The sequence below is a fragment of the Paramisgurnus dabryanus genome, chromosome 21 (genome assembly GCF_030506205.2).
Source record: "Paramisgurnus dabryanus chromosome 21, PD_genome_1.1, whole genome shotgun sequence".
Taxonomy (NCBI): Eukaryota; Metazoa; Chordata; class Actinopteri; order Cypriniformes; family Cobitidae; genus Paramisgurnus; species Paramisgurnus dabryanus.
The window spans coordinates 30,905,987-30,926,727 of NC_133357.1; the positions used below are offsets into that span (position 1 = coordinate 30,905,987).

The 20,741-nt window shown below is 37.9% G+C and overlaps 2 protein-coding genes across 3 annotated transcripts; one reads left to right on the top strand and one right to left on the bottom strand.

Moving 5' to 3' along the window:
* Nucleotides 1-753: 753 nt before the first annotated feature.
* Nucleotides 754-11,213, bottom strand: spata2 (spermatogenesis associated 2). 2 transcript variants are annotated; one of them, XM_065286569.2, is made up of 3 exons: nt 11,119-11,213; nt 6,720-7,485; nt 754-3,854 (listed from the first exon to the last, which is right to left on the bottom strand). In XM_065286569.2, exons 2-3 carry the CDS (start codon nt 7,044-7,046, stop codon nt 2,553-2,555), a joined length of 1,629 nt encoding a protein of 542 aa, XP_065142641.1. In that variant the 5' UTR covers nt 7,047-7,485; nt 11,119-11,213; the 3' UTR covers nt 754-2,552. The 2 variants fall into 2 exon arrangements, with proteins under 2 accessions (XP_065142641.1, XP_065142642.1); XM_065286570.2 differs by lacking the exon at nt 11,119-11,213 and adding an exon at nt 11,065-11,108.
* A 634-nt stretch (nt 11,214-11,847) lies between these two features.
* Nucleotides 11,848-20,039, top strand: rnf114 (ring finger protein 114). The gene is made up of 6 exons (XM_065282571.2): nt 11,848-12,149; nt 14,073-14,223; nt 14,888-14,994; nt 16,693-16,807; nt 17,848-17,955; nt 19,194-20,039. Exons 1-6 carry the CDS (start codon nt 12,028-12,030, stop codon nt 19,257-19,259), a joined length of 669 nt encoding a protein of 222 aa, XP_065138643.2. The 5' UTR covers nt 11,848-12,027; the 3' UTR covers nt 19,260-20,039.
* Nucleotides 20,040-20,741: the final 702 nt, after the last annotated feature.

Sequence of the window (20,741 nt, forward strand, 5' to 3'; positions counted from 1 at the left end):
GCGGTGGTTGGTTTGTGCAGATTAAAGTGCTGTATTTTCCAATTCTGACATCACAACGGGAGCCAAATTTCAATTACCTATTTTTTCCACATGCTTGCAGAGAATGGTTTACCAAAACTAGGTTACTGGGCTGATCTTTATCACATTTTCAAGGTTGATAGAAGCACTGGGAACCCAATTATAGCACTTAAACATGGAAAAAGTCAGATTTTCATGATTTTCTGTTTTACGGAGAAAACAGAATTTCTCCGTACCTTGCATTTCTGCTAGACAGACAGAGATGGTGTTTTTGAACCACCATACTGGTCACAGCTATATGGCTTTTTCGGGTCACCAAAATGGTCACAGACAAAGATGGCTTAACACACTTCTTGGTCAGCAGAAAACTGCTCGGCTCCAAAGCGAAAAGCTTATGATGCAGTGTTACTGGTGCCTATTTATACATGACCGGGTCTAATATCATTGGTCTTAAAAAGTGGGTAGATTCCATCCACAAATAATGGTTCCAACGCCCTTGAGGCATCGAGTTGTTAAAACGTTTATTCAGGGCAAGTTTATAATTATTTTTATTTATTAACATTTTGCAGCAACTAATTTTCCAGCAAAGTATAAACAAGAATAAAAGTATTTGGCTTTGCTTATGTTACACAAAACATATTTCGCTGATTTCAGTGTGAATCTTTTCAAGTGTGTTGTACAAGAGCATTTTAAACACAAAGACATCAGTGCTTTTTTGTAGAATTTTATTTTTGAAATTATTTTATAAAATCATCGCTTTTATTTATTTATATATTTATAGGATTATACTTTCACTGACAAACATTGTCTAATACCTCATGCCCACCCATCCCAGCCCTCAGCAACAACCCACCCAGCATCATCAAGCTTTCAATAAAGGTAAAACTTATTTGCAGAAGAGCAGTTTGACTTCGGCAATAAACAATGCTTCATGGACAGAGACAACGTGAGCGGATGAAAGGGTAGGGTGGGACATGCCAGGGTTCATACACTCATCACCATTATCAGTTCATCTCCAGCAGCATCACCACAACAAACAGGTTAACAGGTTAAAATGAGAATAGGAAATAATGTGTTAGGAAGTTTCTTACACGTAGGTTATCTATATCTTTCAAATGGCTCAGATGAATCTTCACAGTCTGCATGTGAGTGTTTGGCACATAGCAGTTTTAATTGGTTAGTCATGCTGTCACTTGTGTGTCAAGTCCAATCATTCAGAATCAAAGGTACAATTTCATTCGACAAAGAGACAAAAGAATGGCAACAATGGAGGGCTAACAACATCCACACTTGTTTCACAAACTCAAAAACACATCCTGAAGATACTGTCATCTTCATGTCTTGTGCTAGTTTCTGTTTCCCTGACAGTGTTTTTTTTTTGGCCCTTACTTTATGCCTCATACAGACATTAAGCATCAAGTCCTGCATTTAGAGCACCTTTAGGTTAGTGGTTACCTAAGGTAGCAGGGCGATCAGGTCTTTAAAATGACAGATATGTAACAAAGAGAATTATACAAGACACAATGACTTTGTTATGCTGGTTGAGGCACATTAAAATAAAAAATCTTGTTATAGTCAGGAAATTAAAATTAGCCCAATTTTATGAACTGATACGCCAGTATGATGACTAGAATTTGATGATATCTTCATATAACCATTAGAATAGAATTAGTTTCCCATAATGAGAACTTGAATAACAACTGTGCTTAACTGTCAGAAAAATAAAGTCATACTGACAAAACTTTTACTTTTAGCTTAATGCAAAATATTAATTCTTCTTTGATCTTCTAGGCCTAGGGTGAATATGAACACTTTGTCAGTAGTAATACTTAAGTTGATAATTGTAAACAAATATTCATTATGTTATGTATTTAGAAAAATAACTTAGTCAGCATGTTAAATTCAATGATTTAAACTAAAGAAAACTGGAGCTGGTAATCAACTTTGCAAGTAGTAAGCATGGCCCAAGTTAGAAAAATGTTAGTGGCCAGTTGCGCCCCCTCCTGGATTTATTTTCAACAGCAGCATTTTCAACAGTGTAGGCTGACTTCTCGGTATAAACCTACAAGGCATTTCTTGTCTTAATATGGTGACAAGATTTTCTGATACAAATCCACTGAAGTGAAACCTCATTCACCTAGAAAACCACCTGTTAGATCAATAGACAGATTATAATTCAAAATATAAACTATTTAGTTCCAGTGTATTTTCTGTTGTTCAAGTTTGAAAAGTTCAAATCAGTTTCGGGGGAAAGTCATTTACAGTTCCTATGTGCTGCATGATCATTTCAAGTTAACAAACACTGATACTGGATGGACTTTTTTCCGGTATAGTATTTTTCCTTTGCTTTTATTGATAAAATACAGCTACTGAGTGATAGGTAATACACTGCAACATCACATTACCATAACAAAACATTTGTCAATTAAGAAAGCGGGAAAATAAATAAATAAATAAAAAATAAATAAAAGTAGGGTGGATAAATCGGCGATAAAAGGAACAACTGAGGCGCAGTGCACAAACGTGTTCCTGGTCTATCGATATACGAGGTGAGATATGGTGCTGGATTTAAAATTGAGCTGGTGATTGGGCACAAAGTTATGGTGAGGATTTTTGCGGGTACACACGTCGCTGGCATAAAGGCTCAAGCATGTGTCGCATGACACCTTGGAGCAGTTCACACAGGTGTAAGAGGCCCCCGGCTTGTTGCAAAAGCCACAGCGGGAGCCGGCCACACTTGGTCGCTCGCCACCGCCGCCGCCCGAGCCGATCCCGGAACCGGTGCTCGAACCCACAGGTTTACTGGGAAACAACTTGACACTCATCACAGTTTTGTCCAGCAGCAGCGAATGGGATTGAGAATGGGAAACAGGATGAGGGTGAGTGTGTGAGTGGGCATTAGAGTAGACGGACAGCTTCTCCTTCATGGGCATGTAGCCCTCCGGAGGTCGGGAAGTTTTGGCGTACTCCTGGAAGCCGCAACAAGGCGTTGGCTCCACTGAGTGGCAGGATGAACACAGTATCATGTCACACCTCTGGCAAGAGGACAACGAAGGGCAGCCAATGCCACAGCCCTGGCACTTCATCATATGTCCCTTCAGAACCCAACTGTCCCGGGATTCTCGTGGCTCTCTGCTCGGTGGCCTAGAGGGTGTCTGATGCCCACGCTCGGTGTACAGATCCACCTCATCCAGAGAGGACAAGTGGTAGGGGTACGGCTCAGACGGTGGCGACTGAATAGGGAAGAAATCTGCCACTGGACTGTACTGAGAAGGTGGGGCTGCCACAGGATAAAGCGAGGGGTTAGGTCGGATGATTTCGTCCTTCATGTCCTCTTCTGTGTCGACAAACAATGGTTCTTTACGAAGACTGAGCGAGGCCTTCAGCACTGGCTTGCTGGCCTGGTGCCAGTGTCCTGCACTATCGGTTACATCCACCGACTTGGACGGCCGGCCGCTTCGCCTCAGGTGGGCGCGTTCGATATCCAATGGACGGACAGAGAGGCGGGACAAGTCACCCGAAAGGCTGTCCCGTCTGTGGAGGGCATCGGCGCACCCGGCTGCATCTTCCCTGGTGTTTCTCCTTACCTCCACAGCCTCTAGCTCCGAAGCAGAACCCCGAGACATGGACACTACTTCTGCAAGTAGACGGCATTCAGCCTGGGCAAGCAGCAGTTCAAAGGCCAGCTGTCGAAGGTGGGCGGCTCCGCCTGGATGGTCCCTAACATGGTACTGCAGTTCCTGGTCTTTCGAATAGCCCAAGGAACGTAGCAGTGAACGCAGGTCAGCTTCGCACATCACAGACTGCAACTGGTACACATATGGCCCTGTAAAAGTCTGGAAGAACAAAAAAAAAAAAAAACGTATCATATTAAGATACATATCAAAATAATGTCTCATATGCGTGTCTAAAGCATTAGGTCCCTTTCACGTGATAATGCGCTAGAATAAAATCAACAGTTCTCTACGAAGGTGTTCACATCGGGCAATCCATAAAATGATGTCTTCTTTATATTAATTTCACCGTCTAGGTTAACCTGATGTAGTCCAGCTATGAAAAACCCACTTCTAGCCAAAATAATCTTGAATGTCGTTTTTGTCCAAATATCTTGTGAGATGTCTGATATTTCATCATGTAAGCAAAGTCAACAGTTATTAGAAAGTGTTTGGTTTCATTTATTTCTTTTTATTTCTTTATCATCCATTAAATTTTCACTGACAGCCCACATTTTGCCTTGTTTTAGCCTAGACGTCTGGGCATGTCTTAAAAAATATATATTGTGATTTTCACCTCAAAATAAACAGACTTTCATTATACAAAGTACTTGTGTATTATGTTGCCTTAATTTTACAACAGTTCAGCTAAATAATATCACACAGGTAAACATGAATATTCTGCTTGAATACTTTATAAACATGACAGCATAATCAAAGCTCTTTTTAAGTAAATTGACGTGGATGATACCTGTACGTTTATTTCTTGATTTCTTGCTTTAATATCAGTTGTTTAACTCCCTGTGCATTCATTATCATGCATGTCTTCTTTTAACAAAACAACAGTCATCTGCACTGCTCATACTGTTAGTAAAGCAATATATATTAGGGCTGTCACTTTTTATTCGATATTCGAATATGCATTCGAACATGACGTGAAATATCCGTATTCGAACTATAATTAAACCATCCGGTTTTTTAAATGCCATGTGTAGTGCATTTTTTACAGTAACACCTCGTAACAGTAAGAATGCTGAGAGTGAGACCGACGACGGCAACTGTGCGCAAGAGAGGGAATCAAATGGGACCAAAATGAACCTCATGTGCATGTCAAGATAGAATTATAGTTTGTATATAAAATGACATATTGTTTATAGTGTTAAATATTATAGCAGAATAAAAAGCTTGTGTTAATACGTTCACATTATGAAATTAGCATGTATGAAGATAATTTCATCATTTTTACAACGCAATGTAAACTTTATATTAAACAACAACAGCATTTGTCTTGTAAACGGATTTGAAATGATCATGTGCTGACTGTCGCGCGTCACATTGACGACAAATGAGATCTGCTTAAAGTGGTAAGTTTAATTTCATCTCAAGTATCAAAGGGTTTGTGCTCTCTATCATTGAAAACTGGCAAGCAAACAGCACGCGCAGGGTTAATGAACTTGTGAATGACGGCTCACAAACGCCTGAGATAGGCATTGTATGTGTGCTTGTTGTCAATGACAGTTCTGGTCACAAACACGCTCAAGCGCGGGATATGTGTGCTTGTCAATGACGGGCATTAAATCCGCGGAATTCCGCGGAGTTTTCTGCCGAAATCTGCGGGCGCGAATTCCGTTTGCGTCTGCCTATATACTCCTGCTGCTATTTAAGTTGTCACGTTATTGTTTGTAACTGTTCTGAATCATTTTTATATATATATATATAAGTTTGTTATTCATTAGTTGATAACCTGCTGTTTCAAACATTAAGTAAAAAAGTAATCCAGACAACCCTGTTTATGACTGTCACTGTTAATAATTTTGTGATTGAATCTCCATTACGGTGGGTTTTTGATGCGCGTGGGGGGGGGGGGGCGGAGCCTAGATATTCGAATATATTCGGATACATTGCATGATATTCGAAATCCGTTCGAATTTGATTTTTCTCAAAAGTGACAGCCCTAATATATATAATTTCCCTCTTTGTTTTCGATCCATTTCCTGGCCACCGGTGTATTTTTTTAGATAATCATTTCGTCTTTGGTATAAAAGCGCAATTTGTCTGTCATTTGCTTAAGTGTCGCAGCCAATGTGAAAAGTAATTTATTATGCAATGTATTATCGCATTTCGTAATTCTTTTGGTATAATATATCAGCAAGCAAATAGTAGTTACACACCTGTCAACCTCCTTTATTTTACTATTCTATCTCGCTATCATCCAGTTTAAATATTTTCCCATATTTTTAATATGTCTATAAAAAAAATTCCACTGGGGTATTTGATGTTTTCTACATTCACCTCCGGTAAAGTGTTATATAATATAAAGACCTACTTGAATGTTGAATTTTGGTGATATTTTGACCTATGACTTGATGTGTCCATTAACATTATATATAATTGCTCATGAGCAATTTCAACGTTATTGTTTCAATGGTAACGTTAAATTTTATATAATTCATCAGAGAATGTATTTATTACCAATATATTGAACCATCTGTTAATATTTTCTAAAACCCCTGATGATATAGACCAGACATCAGAAAAATATCAGTCTATATTCTTGTTTTTTATATTCGATAATGTAAATATACATAAATCTTTGAATTAAAATGTACAAATCAGAAACAATATTACCCAACAAATGGAGAAGGGATGGCTCTTCAAAAAACAATAATAATATTTTATTTAATTTTTGTGCGCGCATTAAGACAAAAACAACGTTATGTATGTAACATTTTTCTATTACGGATGAAACAATTCTGAAAGCTGCACTTACCCAACTATAAAATTATTATAAAATAAATGGTAACCTTGCATGGGTATTTAAGCTACCAAATATTGACATGTGAGATATCAGCAGGGTATAAAACGTCATGGTGATGTTGACATATGCATTGAAATGCTCTCATATCATAAAATAGGGTAATGATTTCAATTTGGTCCAACCAATTCATTAAAACTTAATTTTCTGTCCCTTTTAGTATGTTGACTTACCTTTATGCAACGGAATTCCTTCTTCCATGGAAAGAGCAGTAGGTTGGTACAGATTTTTTCCAGTGTTGCAAATGCTGCCTCTAACCTTTTCAAGGATGCACCTCTCTGAGTCCGTAGTGAATTTTCCACAATGTCATAGAAGCGAAACATGCGAAAGCGTTGCCCTGGATCTGGCTGATATGAGCCTAAGAGTGCTGTTGCTGTAGAAATCAGTGCCTCTTCTGTCTTAGTTCCTTGCTTGTCTCCTTCACCAGCTCCCACCTCAAGCCGATTCTCCAGAGACACCACATACCTATGGAACAGGTCTTCTCGCAACTTGGCATCCATTGGTGGCAGTGGACTGGGTAGTTTTCAACCTCTTATCTCATCACACAAATGCTTCTCTAAAGTGCAAACTTTGCCATCTCGAAACCTACACTAGACACCGGAAGACCAATGATAACGAATAGACCAAGGATTAAGTGCAAATATCAGCAATCTGCATTCATCCTACAAAGAAGCGTGGCTGTACATGGAGTGTATAAAGGGAGTGAAGGTATGCTTAGTTTAATCTGAGTGTATGCCTCATCCAAGGCTCCTTCCTCCAGTAGTGGACATCTCTGGATGCCTCTTTACCCAAAACACCTTTGGAGGAGCAACATGACATGAGATGTAGGTTAAACTGGGTGCTGAATGGAGACGTCAGGCTTTTTCACCTGTAGCGGGTAAATGGTCAGGGTTTAAGGAGAGGTTTGTGCATAAGGAACTTCATGTTCAATGCTGTCATCTGCAACAGAAAAACAGAAGAGCAATATATCTATGAATAACAAGAGAAGGTCTTATGCTGCAGTGTAGTGAGTGTAGGCTTATAATAAATGAGCATTAGGCAGTGAAATGAAGCCCTGCAGGTACAGATTGCAGTGGCAGGTGATTTGAAAACTCAATATGTATATACTATTTTACTCAATAAAAATATATATATACACACTACGTAGCAAACAAATTCTGCCACTTCAGAGATAAACTGGTACTGTAATTCACCAAAGTAGCAAGACTCAGTAGTCATGACATTAGTGATCCATCATTACTGCTAAAGTCATTTTTGTTCTAATCCTGCCCCATTTTAATACATACCTATCTTTTTAATGTGTGCACTTAATCTTTGTACAGCGTGTCGTGAATGTGTTAGCATTTAGCCTAGCCCCATTCATTCTTTAGGATCCAAACAGGGATAAATTTAGAAGCCACCAAACACTTCAATTTGTTCCCTATTTAAAGACTGTTACATGAGTAGTTACATGAGTAAGTATGGTGGCACAAAATAAAATGTGGCGATTTTTTAAACAGATAAAAAATGACAACTATGACTACGTTCACACTGCAGGCTGAAACGACCTAATTCCGATTTTTTTGCCCATATGCGACCTGTATCTGATCTTTCATGACAGTCTGAACGACACGGATCCGATCTTTTTAAATTGTGACCCAGGCCACTTGGGTATGTGGTCCTGAATCCGATACGTATCTTATCTTTTGAAATGCGACCTCCGTCTGAACGGCCAGGCCACATGTATCCGACCCATACGTCATTGATACGCTAAAGAACATCATAATTCTGCATTGAAGTAAGTGGGAACGAGAAGATAAACAAAAACCATGCCGGACGATGCTGCTGAGACCAGTTAATAGAAGAGAAGGAAGGTCACAGATTTAATTAATATTTGGGATGACAGCTCTATTCAGGCCAAACTCGATGGCTCTTATCGGAACCGGACAGTTTACACTGCTCCACAAAACGCCATGCCCAAAAACCTTGCTCTCCTCCTTCTTTTTAATTTTCTTCTTAAAACGAAAAGATTGTAATTGTGCTGGCTCTGTTGGGAAAATAACTTTAATATTGCAAAAAGAGCTCCGCTGTTGACTACACTGTTGTTGACATCCATATTTAACGTTAGCTATTTCCGCAAACAACGAGTGACGTCGTTGACCATTGAGTACTTTTCTACTCTACTCTTCTGGGTCATTTCACATTCACACAGGAGATCACAAAAGGTTGCATTTAATTGAAAATGTGAACGGCCTTGCAAAAAAAATCTATAAAAAAAAAAAAATCGGAATTGAGCATTAAACCCTGCAGTGTGAACGTAGCCTTTATTGTATAGGGGAAAGAGCACGCATGCTGCGTTCACACCAGCCACGGTAGAGGCGTCTAGCATGAGTGATTTCAATGTTAAGTCAATGTGAAGACACGCTGACGCGCTTCTGGAGGTCTTGCGGCGCAAATGAGGCATTTGGCGCGGCCCGTTAAACGCGATTCCACCTCGTTCGCGCGAATGGCGCACAAATTGAGCGTTGCCTCTGCAAACGGGCAAGTTGAAAAATTTAAACTTTGGTGGAAAAATGCACCGTGTTAACCAATCAGGAGCTTGCTCTAGCAGTGACGTAATTACCGGAAGCGAGCGGAGTCTCAGAAGCCCCTCCCATGATGTGAATTTCTGTGTGAATGTCTCGATGACTAGGCTTTCACGCGCGAATGAAGCGAGTAAACTCAACCTGTTCAAGCGGCAAACTAGGTGTGGTACACGCAAATTACAACGCCTTGAACACGGCTGGTGTGAACCCACGGTTAGTCTGCAGCAATCCAACCTCAGCGTGCCGAAACATCATCACTCCTGACTACTTCCCCTCTCGCTCAAACTTCCATCAATATTACTACACCCAATGTCGAAGTGCTGCAATCTAAGTGCTCTTCCACAATAGAATATAGTTCTCATTTTTATCCACTTAAAAAATGCTGTTTTATTTTGTGCTTTCATTCATTTCTCTTTAAAAACATGTAAACATAGCCAAAGTGATTCCATATTTTATTACTTAAAAATATGGAATCGGGTGTTGTGTATAATCAAAAGTGCTAAAGACCTCTAATCTTATTTTTTTATTTCTTCTGTAGAGGTTCTTTAAATATGGAGAGGCTAATGTTAACTGCTGCTTTCTTGCCTGCCAACCCCTGGTAGGTCACGTGACTAAAAACTACTTTTAAAAGCACACATTAGTCACACACTTATTGAGGAATAAAGGCTATACAACAAAGGCGTATATATAGTCTTCAGTGACAATGGCTAGCTGGCTCTATCAGGAAAAGAAAGATGTAGACAGACAAGATATACAACTAAAGAGGTTGAGTACCTCTTTAAACCAAGTGTATGGTGTAGCATAAGGTCAAATGCAGAAGTTTAAATCAGGGTTTATTCTCTGGTTTTAGAAACAGACGCCTCAGATGACCCGCTTTCAGCTGTTTCAAATATAAAGGTAAAGAGACTCAGGGGTGTGCAAGGCCTAATGGGAAGAATGGCAACAAGAAATTCCCAACAATCTAGCCATATGTAACAGATAGGGGTGAAATGTTACATCAGTATCTGATTCTGAACAAACTGATAGCTAGAATACAATAGATCTGCAAAACAATAAACACTGCAGATGGAGGATTTTAAGAGGTTCTTTCTTTGTATTAATAATATTTCATATTAATAAAACCCTGACAATATCACTTTGGTGAATTAAAGTACATCATTCATACCGAGAGACAGATGTGCGTCAGACCTTCAGTAGACTGTTTATATCTCTTCGATTCAACGTCAGATAATAAAGCGAGGGTCATGCTATCATTTATATTATTGTGAATCTGGACTGGACAGGCAACTAAATTCTGTTATACTGACATTTCTGATCGTAAATACACGATTACTAAAATTAGCATTACATACAGCAGTCTAAATGGGCAAGCTTTTAACTTATTTCGCACATTTATCTCTCATAAAAAAATAAATATGTAACACATGACAGTCAGCTTTAACATGTAAACATGAGAAGAAATCAGTGGGGCCTTGAATGAAATTACTAAGAAGGTTATCATCAGGGTATCAGCATCTTCCTATCAGAGCATGAACAGAGCACAGAAATGCCATCTAGACTCAATTTTTCTTCATATGCAACCAGGCAAGTGCTAACAATTCAGTATTTTCTGTGTACATTTCCCTATAACTTATATAAACAGTGACGTGTGTTAGCCACTTGCTAATCTGACAGTCTCCCTTCCTGACAGTGAATACCGGTCCGTCAGTCTGATCTGATTTCTCCAACAAACTTCATTACAGGAATACACATCACTAAAGTCGTTATTCTTGTTTTAATCTTTTAAATATAATCTCCGCCAAATATCAGACGCAGTTAGCACAGCTTCGCTAACATAGCATAGGTGCGGGGCCCTTTAAACACAAATATAACCCAAATTTACTATACACAATCCTACAGATACTGTAGGCACCTAAAAATAATTCGATTTTGATGTAAACATGTCAAGTAATACCGGGCATCATGATTAATGATGCCGCCCTCCTGCCCATCATCCAGTGCCTCTTACCTTTCTGTTCCGCTGGAAATCCCCACTACCGCAATGCGCATGCGCCACATGATCCTTCTCCGCGCGCTTCGGTTGTCGGTTGTGGCTAGAAGGGATACAGGTACGGCTAAAATCTCGTGAAAGCTCGCCGAGTGAGCACTGTTTTTATCCTAATCCTACACCAAAACCTAGCCCTAACCCAAATATTTTACGGGATTTAGGCCGTAGCTGTATTATATCTAGATAGAACCGCTTTTTATTCTAATCCTACAACCTAAGCCTAAACCCAACATCTCGCGAGATTTGTCGGTTATCCCCTCTAATCAGAACCGCGCGCTCCCGCGAACTTGCTCATGTTTAAGGAAGTTCAAATCTTTTCCGCGAGTCGGTTGAGGGATTCGACTCATTTGATTCATCATTCCATGTTTGCATATTAAGCGTCTTCTTCTAAGTTCATACATATTTATATCATAACGAGGTTATTTCCGTTTTTCCGTTAGGTAATATAATTTGTATTAATTTGTTGCAGTGTTTAGTAAACGTGTCCTTGACCTACTTTAATTCTTATAGAACAATTATTACATTTATGATTTATACAGATCAAGGTTTTGCGCCCTACGAATTGAATCGAACCAGTGATCTAAAAGAACCAATTAAAAAGAATTCATTCGCGAATCAAATATTACGAGTAACGTTAGCAAGAACGCGCTTAAAACACTAACGTTACTCTGAAAGCCAATATGCACAACTAATATGCTCCATTTTATTTATTTATTTTTAAGAACACGCAAAATGTAAGGCTAATGTAATTTCATGTGTTTAGCATGTGCGTGGGGAGTGTAGTGTTGTCAGCTGGGTTATTGCTCCTCCCATCGGCTTCAGTGAATCTCACCGGAGTTCAGGAACACGGAACAACATCGAGTAGCAGACATGGCTATGCTCAGAACAGACCAACAACAAACCGATGCAAAAGATGATGCAGATGATAAATTCGTATGTCCCGTTTGTCTGGAAATATTTATCTCTCCGATGACAACGCAGTGTGGACATACGTGAGTATTTGCGAGCTTTACAGTTGTAAGTTCATGATTGACACTCGGCTCAGTATTTCGACGTTACTTCGGTTATCAAGTACGACATGTGCAAGGCTTGCATGTAATGTCATTTATTTTAGGGTGTTTTTGTAGATTTGTGATTAATAAATGCAGAGATTACTCAAATTTCGACGCAGGCAGATAAGGGCTACTTTCAGTTTTGTTTCTCGTGTCGGAAACTTTGCTGTGTAGGATTGTGGGAGATGTAGTGTTTGTCCATTATTTTTCACCCTGCGTGGAACAAATCAAAATATTTTTGGTTTTAGACATTTGTAAGATTGTATTTGGTTTCTACTCGCCAATGTCAAAATTAATTTATATGTGCAAGTTATATGTGTGATCCTGTCTGTGAAAACCCAGCTAAATTCATTGTTTGTGATTTACTTTTTTTATACGTATAATCATCCTACATAATGTGAAGAACACAGTGACCTTGAGAGCAAAACTTGAAGTGAATTGAGCTGGATGAGGACAGCACTGTTAACTCTGTAAAAATTAAAGTTTGAGGGGTGGTTTCTGGACAGGGTTTAGATAAGTTATAGGACATACAAACAAACCTTAAAAAAAAAAAACATTACTGGTGTCCATCTTAAGACAAAACAATGGCACTGATATATGTTAAGATGTGTAAGTACAAGGTGTTTTTAAATTAAGACAGCTCAAACATCCATTTTAGACTTGGATAAGCCCTGACCAGAAAAATCGCCCCTGAATTGATATATCTTGCAACATCGATGTCCAAATCTCCAAAAGTGGTTCCCAACCTTTACCCACATGTACACATATGACAATCTGAGCCCCCAACCCTCTAAAAGATATGGGTCTGGTTTCACAGACAAGGCTTAGCTAAAGCCAGGACTAGGCCTTAGTTAAATTAAGATGTTAAGCATCTTTAATAAACATGCCTTAGAAAAAGACGTTACTGGTGCAGGGCTCAACGCAAATAATTTTTTATACTGGCCCGTTTTCACTTGTCCTGAACATTTTCACTGGCCCCAACAAAAATTGATTTCAGTGTCATATAAAAAAAAATGATTTTAAAGTCGAATATACTTGTATACCTATACATTTTATTCATAATTTGTTAAGACAATTGGCAATTTTAAATGTAAACTCTAATTCTGAAATTTCACACTAACACACAACACGCAGCCGTGTTCGCAACAACCAATAAGGTAGGAGAAACCTTATCACATTGGTGAGAACATTCACAACATGCAGACAAGAATACATGCAGACAAACGGCCACAATTAGAAAATATAAAAAAATATTAGTGACTGAGGATGAAGCACTGGCCCGATTGGGCCATTGACAATACTGTTTACTGGCCCGAGCGTCTCTCACGTTGGCCCCGGGCCATCGGGCAGTCCTTTATGTTGTTCTTTATGTGGTGTGTATCTTGAGACAAATCTATAGCACTGGCATATTTTAAGATCTGTCAGTAGGGATGCACCGAAAGGAAAATTCTTGGCCGGAGTCGAACAAAATAAAACACTCTCGCCTGAAATTCTCATACGTATCTTATCAGTAAAGCTGGTTTCGTGATTAGTAGCAAAATAGTAAAATATCGAAACTCTTTGGTCATCTTTGAGTGCGATGCTAATGGTCTAATCAGATTCAATGGATTATGCTAAGCTATGCTAAAAGTGGTACCACCAGACCCAGAGATCAGCTGAATGGATTCCAAAATGGTAAAACTCAGATGTTTACCTTCATGGGAGCTGGAAAATGAGCCTTTTTTTAAAAAAAAGTTGAGTGTTCCTTTAAGCCTTGTCTGTGAAACCGACTAATGATTGTAATAATTGATTAACTTCACTGTAAAGCTGCTTTGAAACTTGCATTTGTGACTTGACTTAAATGTATTTTTATTTCCCCATCAGATTCTGCTATTCTTGCCTTAAGGAGTGTTTACGGCCTCAGAAACCAGTGTGTGCGGTCTGCAGAACTGATCTGAATAAGTGGACTGAAGCAGATGATATAAAAAACTTGATCGACAGATCCATCGGAAAATGCAAAGGCTGTAAAAATCAGGTGTGCTGTTGCATGTATGTGGGTAAAGATGTTTAATATTAACAAGATGTGTCACTGCTGTTGGTATGAATGGGGGAGATCGCATCGGTCAGTATGTCGCTCTTGTCCCGCCTTCCAATAAAAAGAGCAAATCGTCAACCGTTGAAGAATGACATCCTCTGGGGGAGAGACTATGCACATGCTCAGTATCTGAAAGGTTTTGCTGTGGCGTTGCAAACATGGTAGCGCAGTGACACGACTTCCTTAAAAAAGACTTTGGTTAAACTGCCTGTGTTTATATTTAAATGCTAACATTTTGACTCGCAAAGCCAAACCTCTGATTATGGTATAAAGGCCTGGGCTGCTTTGTTTTTCAATGGTTTATACACAAAATATAAACACAAAATGATTGGTAATTCATTATACACTTCATATTTACATTGTCCAAAATCTTATTTATTCTGGGAAATGTCAAGTAGAAGTTTCCAATAACCTTACAATTACAAACATTTTCTATGTGATGTTTTATGTATTTACTGCAAACAAATAAGCTTTAATTGTATCAATTTTAACAGATGCAGTAACTAAACATAATGCACTTGAATTCAGCATGGATAGACTAAGCATCTCAATGTATTGATCTTACCTGAAGATAAAGCTTTATCCATCCATTACTTTTTGGCAGATTCCTTTGTCCCAGATGAGAACACACACAGCTGCCTGCTCCAAATATCAAGACTATGTCAAGGAGGGTATGACGTCTATTTTACAGAACCAATCTTCCATTGTCAGGTAATATAACATTTATATAGTGTTTATATACACAATCATTTGTCACTTTGGTAAATTTGTGCTTGTTTGATGCTACATCAGTCATTTTTGGAGCTGCTTTACATCATGACTGCTGCCTTCACCTATTGTATGGGGGCTACACACCCACTGGCCAAAACCATACAAAAATTTATGAGTACAGGCAGAGGACAGTGTTTTTGACTGTCACAAACACAACCAAACACTTCTAATGAATCATAAGTAATGATTGAGAGGGATTAGTTTATTTAAGGGTGTTTTCAGACTTGGGCCTTTGTTTTGGAATCGAGTGCGTTTTCACCCTTTGTTCGGTTAATTTAGGCATATGTAAACACGACAATCACACTTGGATCTGCACTAACACAACTGATCCAAGACCGTCTGAATGAGGTGATCTTGACCCCATGGCAAACAAACTCTGCAATGGTTCATATAAGTTGTGAAAGCAATACGACCTAACGGACCAATGAACTATCTTATTGCTTTATTAACCATGAACATACCTGATAACTCTTTGTTGACACATTTTGATGAGCACATCAACACCATTCAAAACCAAAGCGCACCTGTACCTTTAAAATGTCTTTAATTGCTGTTCTCTGTAATAAGTACATGGTATGTTGTCCCATCTAAGTTTTGATTCCTGCTCACAGTAATGAAATAACATAACAACAATAACCAAAAAAGCTACACAATAATCCTGCAAAGCTGCTGTCTGTCAATCCTGACGGACAACTTTGAGCAGAATCTCCGAAAATAAAACAGATGCACTCTGACCAATTAAAGGAGAGTTTACAAGAGTTTATGGTTTCAGAACAAAGCAATCGATCGGTCTGAAAACACCCTCAGTCCATACCTATTTTTTTTTTTTCTTTTTGAAAATCCAGCATCATTCCACTTTAACTTATTTATTAAAAGACAAATTGTTGATACAGTTTCAAGGAGCTGCTTGATAAGATTCCTTCAATGCTTGCAGAGGACAGCTACTTTTTAAGTTATTTAAGATATAGGGGTGGTTTCCTGAGAGGGTTTAGATTATTCCAGGACTAGGCCTTAGATATATTAGGACATTTAAGTAGTATTTACAAAAAACAAAAAAAAACAATACTTGTGTGCATCTGGAGGCTAAACAACCGCACTAATATATGTTAAAATATGTCAGTACAAGGTGTTTTTTAACACCAGGATATGCCCTGTACGGGAAACCGCCCCATAGAATATAAAATTGAATATAAAATGTATTTATTTATTTATTTTATTTATGTTTAAAGTTTTGATGAATTAACTATTCATTTTAAATAGTCAACAAACAAATAAATAAATAAAGTGTCAGTGACCCTAAACTATTAGGGGCGGTTTTCCGGACAAGCTCAAATTTGTCTTAACTAAAAACATTTAATTAAATGTCCTAATATAACTAAGGCCTAGTCCTGGAGTATTCTAAACCCTGTCCAGGAAACTGCCCCCTAATCATGTATATTATATACACACACACACACACACACACACACACACACACACACACACACACACACACACACACACACACACACACACACACACACACACACACACACACACACACACACACACACACACACATATATATATATGCACAGTATAGTGGTTTATATTGTAAGTTATAACACTTCTCTTTCTTAATTCCTTTTGTTCCTTTAGTTCAGGGCCGAACCGCTTTACATTCACCTGTCCCTACTGTGACCTCCGTAATTTTGACCAGGATGGTCTAGTTGAACACTGCATCTCAAAACACGCACATGACAAAAGTCCAGTGGTGAGTAGTGTGTTACTGCAACACAGTGTTAGTTGATGCCACACTTCTGTTTGGCGTCACAATTTTATCATGTATCAAATTTTGTAACAAGCAAAAAAAAAACAATTGGGTGTGTCAACAACATGCAGTGCTGCACAGACCGTTCAGGCATCTGACTTGAAGCAGTGCATGTCAGTTAGAAAATCAGATATGGTGCCAAAGTCACAGTACTGTGGACATATGGCATCAAAGTACCAGAAGAGTCTGGATAAGCCAGTGGAGAATCTTCATGTTGAATTCACACAAAATGTGGTAGAGGCGGCAAAAACACATTATTCGCACGTACGCTTGAACATTTTGAGTTTACTTGCTTCATTCACGCATGACAATTTTAGTCATTTGAGACATTTATGCCGAAATTCGCGTCATGGGAGGGGCTTCTGCGACTCCGCTTGCCTCCTGTAATCACGTCACTACTAGAGCAAGCTCCTGATTGGTTAACGTGGAACAATTTTTCAACTCGCATGTTTCCTGCAGCAACACCCAATTCGTGTCATTTGCTCTTCAATTTGCATCATTTGTGCTAACTAGACACACAAATGAGGCGGATTCACGTCTACCGCGCCGCGCTAAACGCCTTATTCGCACCGCGAGACCTCCAGACGTGCGTAAACCCATCTTTACATTGACTTAACATTAAAATCACTCGTGCTTGACGCCTCTAGCGCGGTTGGTGTGAACGCAGCATTAGAGTAACTGCAAAAAACTCAGACAACTCTTCTATTTACGATTAGCCAAACTCACCTATGACAACATTGATGTGTATGTCTATTCTGATTTCTTTGCTTCAGTGTTTTATAACAGTAAAAATTCTGATTATATAATCTACACAAATGTATTCATTTCTTAAAATAAAAGTGAAAGGAATAAAACTACTTTATTGCTATATACCTTTTGTTATATTGAGATTCATAATACTATCTGCATGTGACTGCAAGCAGCAAATTTCACCGATCGGTCAGTGCAGGTAATTTTTGTTGCCCTTCTTTCCACTACTACAGGTGTGTCCAATTTGTGCATCTATGCCCTGGGGTGACCCCAATTACAGGAGCAGTGACTTCTTTCAACACATCAAAATAAGACATGCTTTTTCTTATGATACTTTTGTAGTAAGTAGATATTCATAATTTTTTTCTGTGTTTAACATAATGAAATCAATATGGCCACGTTTTATATAATGACAAGAAATGATTACAAGGACTACCAACTAAAAAAAAACACAAGTATTGTAAAACTAGTTCAAATCACTCATGTTCTGTATTCCAGGTTCTCAGATATCAGATTTGATTTTTTGTGAGGAAAAGATAAAAAATGAAATGCTAATAAACTGAAAATATTCTCAGGAGATCTGGATCAGTTTGGTAAACTCATTCAGATGAACTGAATCAACTGATTCATTGGAAGGTCCAACTTAAATTGTTTGTTCACAAATTGGATTTTTAAGTGAATACATTTTTTTTCCACACACAAAGCTCCTGTATGGCTCCATATGTTAAGTGTTTAAAGGTTGTTTGTGATGCTAAGGCAATGAGCAACTTGAGCCTTACCAACCTTTTGGAAAAAGTAAAGCTATTTATGTTTTGTTGAGTTGTTGTTTACTACATTAATTTCTAATCAACTCAGTGCTGTTATTAAACTGAATCTGGTCTTATGCTTTAAAGAGTTATAATAGCAGGTTCAGTCTAAAGGCAATTTATTTATTAGTACGTTTCCCAAAAAAACATTTTGAATCACCAATATTAGAGACCTATGGAAGGTTTTCATTTAAATGAAATGATAAAAAAATAAAACAGCAAAATATATCCTAAAATTTAAAATTAAATGCTAAAATAAAAATTATAACATTTAAATTAAATTATTTCATTTTTAAGGTGACAATGCATTTTCTTTGCCAAATTGAAACAGAAAATGCAATTGATGATTAGACATTTCATGTACACTACAATCTTGAGGCAAGTATGCCAATATTAAAATGTAAAGGCAAACGTGAAAAAGAAACAAAAAGTTAATTTTTATTGCAAGAAAAGTGACAAAAATCTAATTCAAATGTAAAGTTTAATTTCATGTTCTCTTTTATTTAATGGTTTTCATTTTAACTTGAATTGTATGCAAATGATATGTCTACACATATTTAGACCATACAAGCCGACACATTAATGATGCACAAAACATTGTTGTGTTTAAGAATTGTGTACATTTCAAAGGATTTTATTTTTTATTTAATTAATTTAAAATTGGCATAAAAAACTTCCATAGAGACTAATGTGCTGATGGCTAGTTATTATCAAACCTATAGAGGGCAGGGGTGTTTTTCTCTTTTGAAATCATTATTTTCTTTTTTTTTCAGGATTATTCTACAGATGAAGCTGCTATGATCCAGGAAGCTCTACAGCGCTCTCTTATGGATAACTGATGCTAAGACGACATAACTTGCTAGCTAAACTCAACACACAACCTATATATATATTTTTTATTTCAAGGGTTCGGGACTCTATACTACTCTGTACTGTTTTTCTTTTTGGTCATTAGAAAATTGTGAATGAACACTGTGGTGAGTTTAGTTAAAGGGTCTTATTTCTTTGGTAACAGCTAATTCAGAGCACGAATGAGGAAGCTTTTGTCTGTTTATTCTATCACTCTCTCTCTCTATCTAAATTAAGTTTGTGTTTGAACCAGTAGGGGGCAGTATTGCATCGTTAGTCCACCATAGTATCCACAATCTGTACTTTATAAAACTTGCCTATAAGCTCCCAACGCTTCAATAAAACATTATGTGAAAATAAAAAGTAACTTAAAAGAGGGCTTTACATTTTATGTTTGTATAATGCATATACAGATGGAAATTTTATATGAATATTTTAAACTTAAATCAGTTCACTTCCATCAGAACTAACTGCCTTTAGTTACAATATTTAAAAATGTTTTACGTTGTTCAACAAAGTTACTTTTTAGGGTCTGTTAGGCACAAGTTGTGCTGCATGCAGTTTGATGCAGATCTCATCAGCCTCACATAGAGATTAACTAAAGATGCTTTATGATTTCAGTGTCCAGTTAATATGTTATTTGTGCACTAATTAATCGGCCTGTTGCTTGTCCTAGTGGTTAATAAACCTTTCTTAATTTAACCTCTTTAATGTGTAGTATCTTTTCTCTGTGCTTTGTCTCTTTGTGTAATAAATACACGTGCATTCAATTTTGTAACGGTGTGAATATCTCTCTCCCTCTTTTCCTTGGCTGTAACTCCATTACGGTTCTTCATTTCCTTTCCCCCAGCGACTGTCAGCTCTCATGTCTGAAGGTGCTAAATCCTGATAAATTAAAGCTCTTTAATTATTTAAACACTGGACCCTGAAATCACATTGAGTGATTTATACCCACGTGTTAAGACGTGTTGGGCCAGAAACAACACCCACCTCTCTGATAGATTGCTAAACATATGGGGGAGCAAAAGCTACACACGGTAACTGTTTACAGTAGATGCAACCACACTTTCCCTGAAACCTTTTCAAAAAGATGCCAAATCTGTAGAAATCACAGATTTACTGGCAACTAGCTGCCAGTAACTTACTGTAGATTTTACATTTATGTTATTTACTGGCAACAGTTTATTCAAAATTAAATGAACAGGAAACATTTTCAGTCTTTATCTTCTACTGGCACCCAGCGTCACAAGCTAATTTCTAACATTGTTGTAGTTACCGTATGCAGCTGTTTGCCAGTAACTTGCTGTAGATTGAAATGTATGATTTTTACTGGCAACAGTTTGTTTAAAGTTAAATGAACATTAACCATCAACAAGTCTTTATCCTTACAGAATAAAACTAAAATAACAACCTAATGCAAAGCATTCTGGGAACCAAAATCTGAAGAAAACAACAGAAAAAGGTTGATGAGG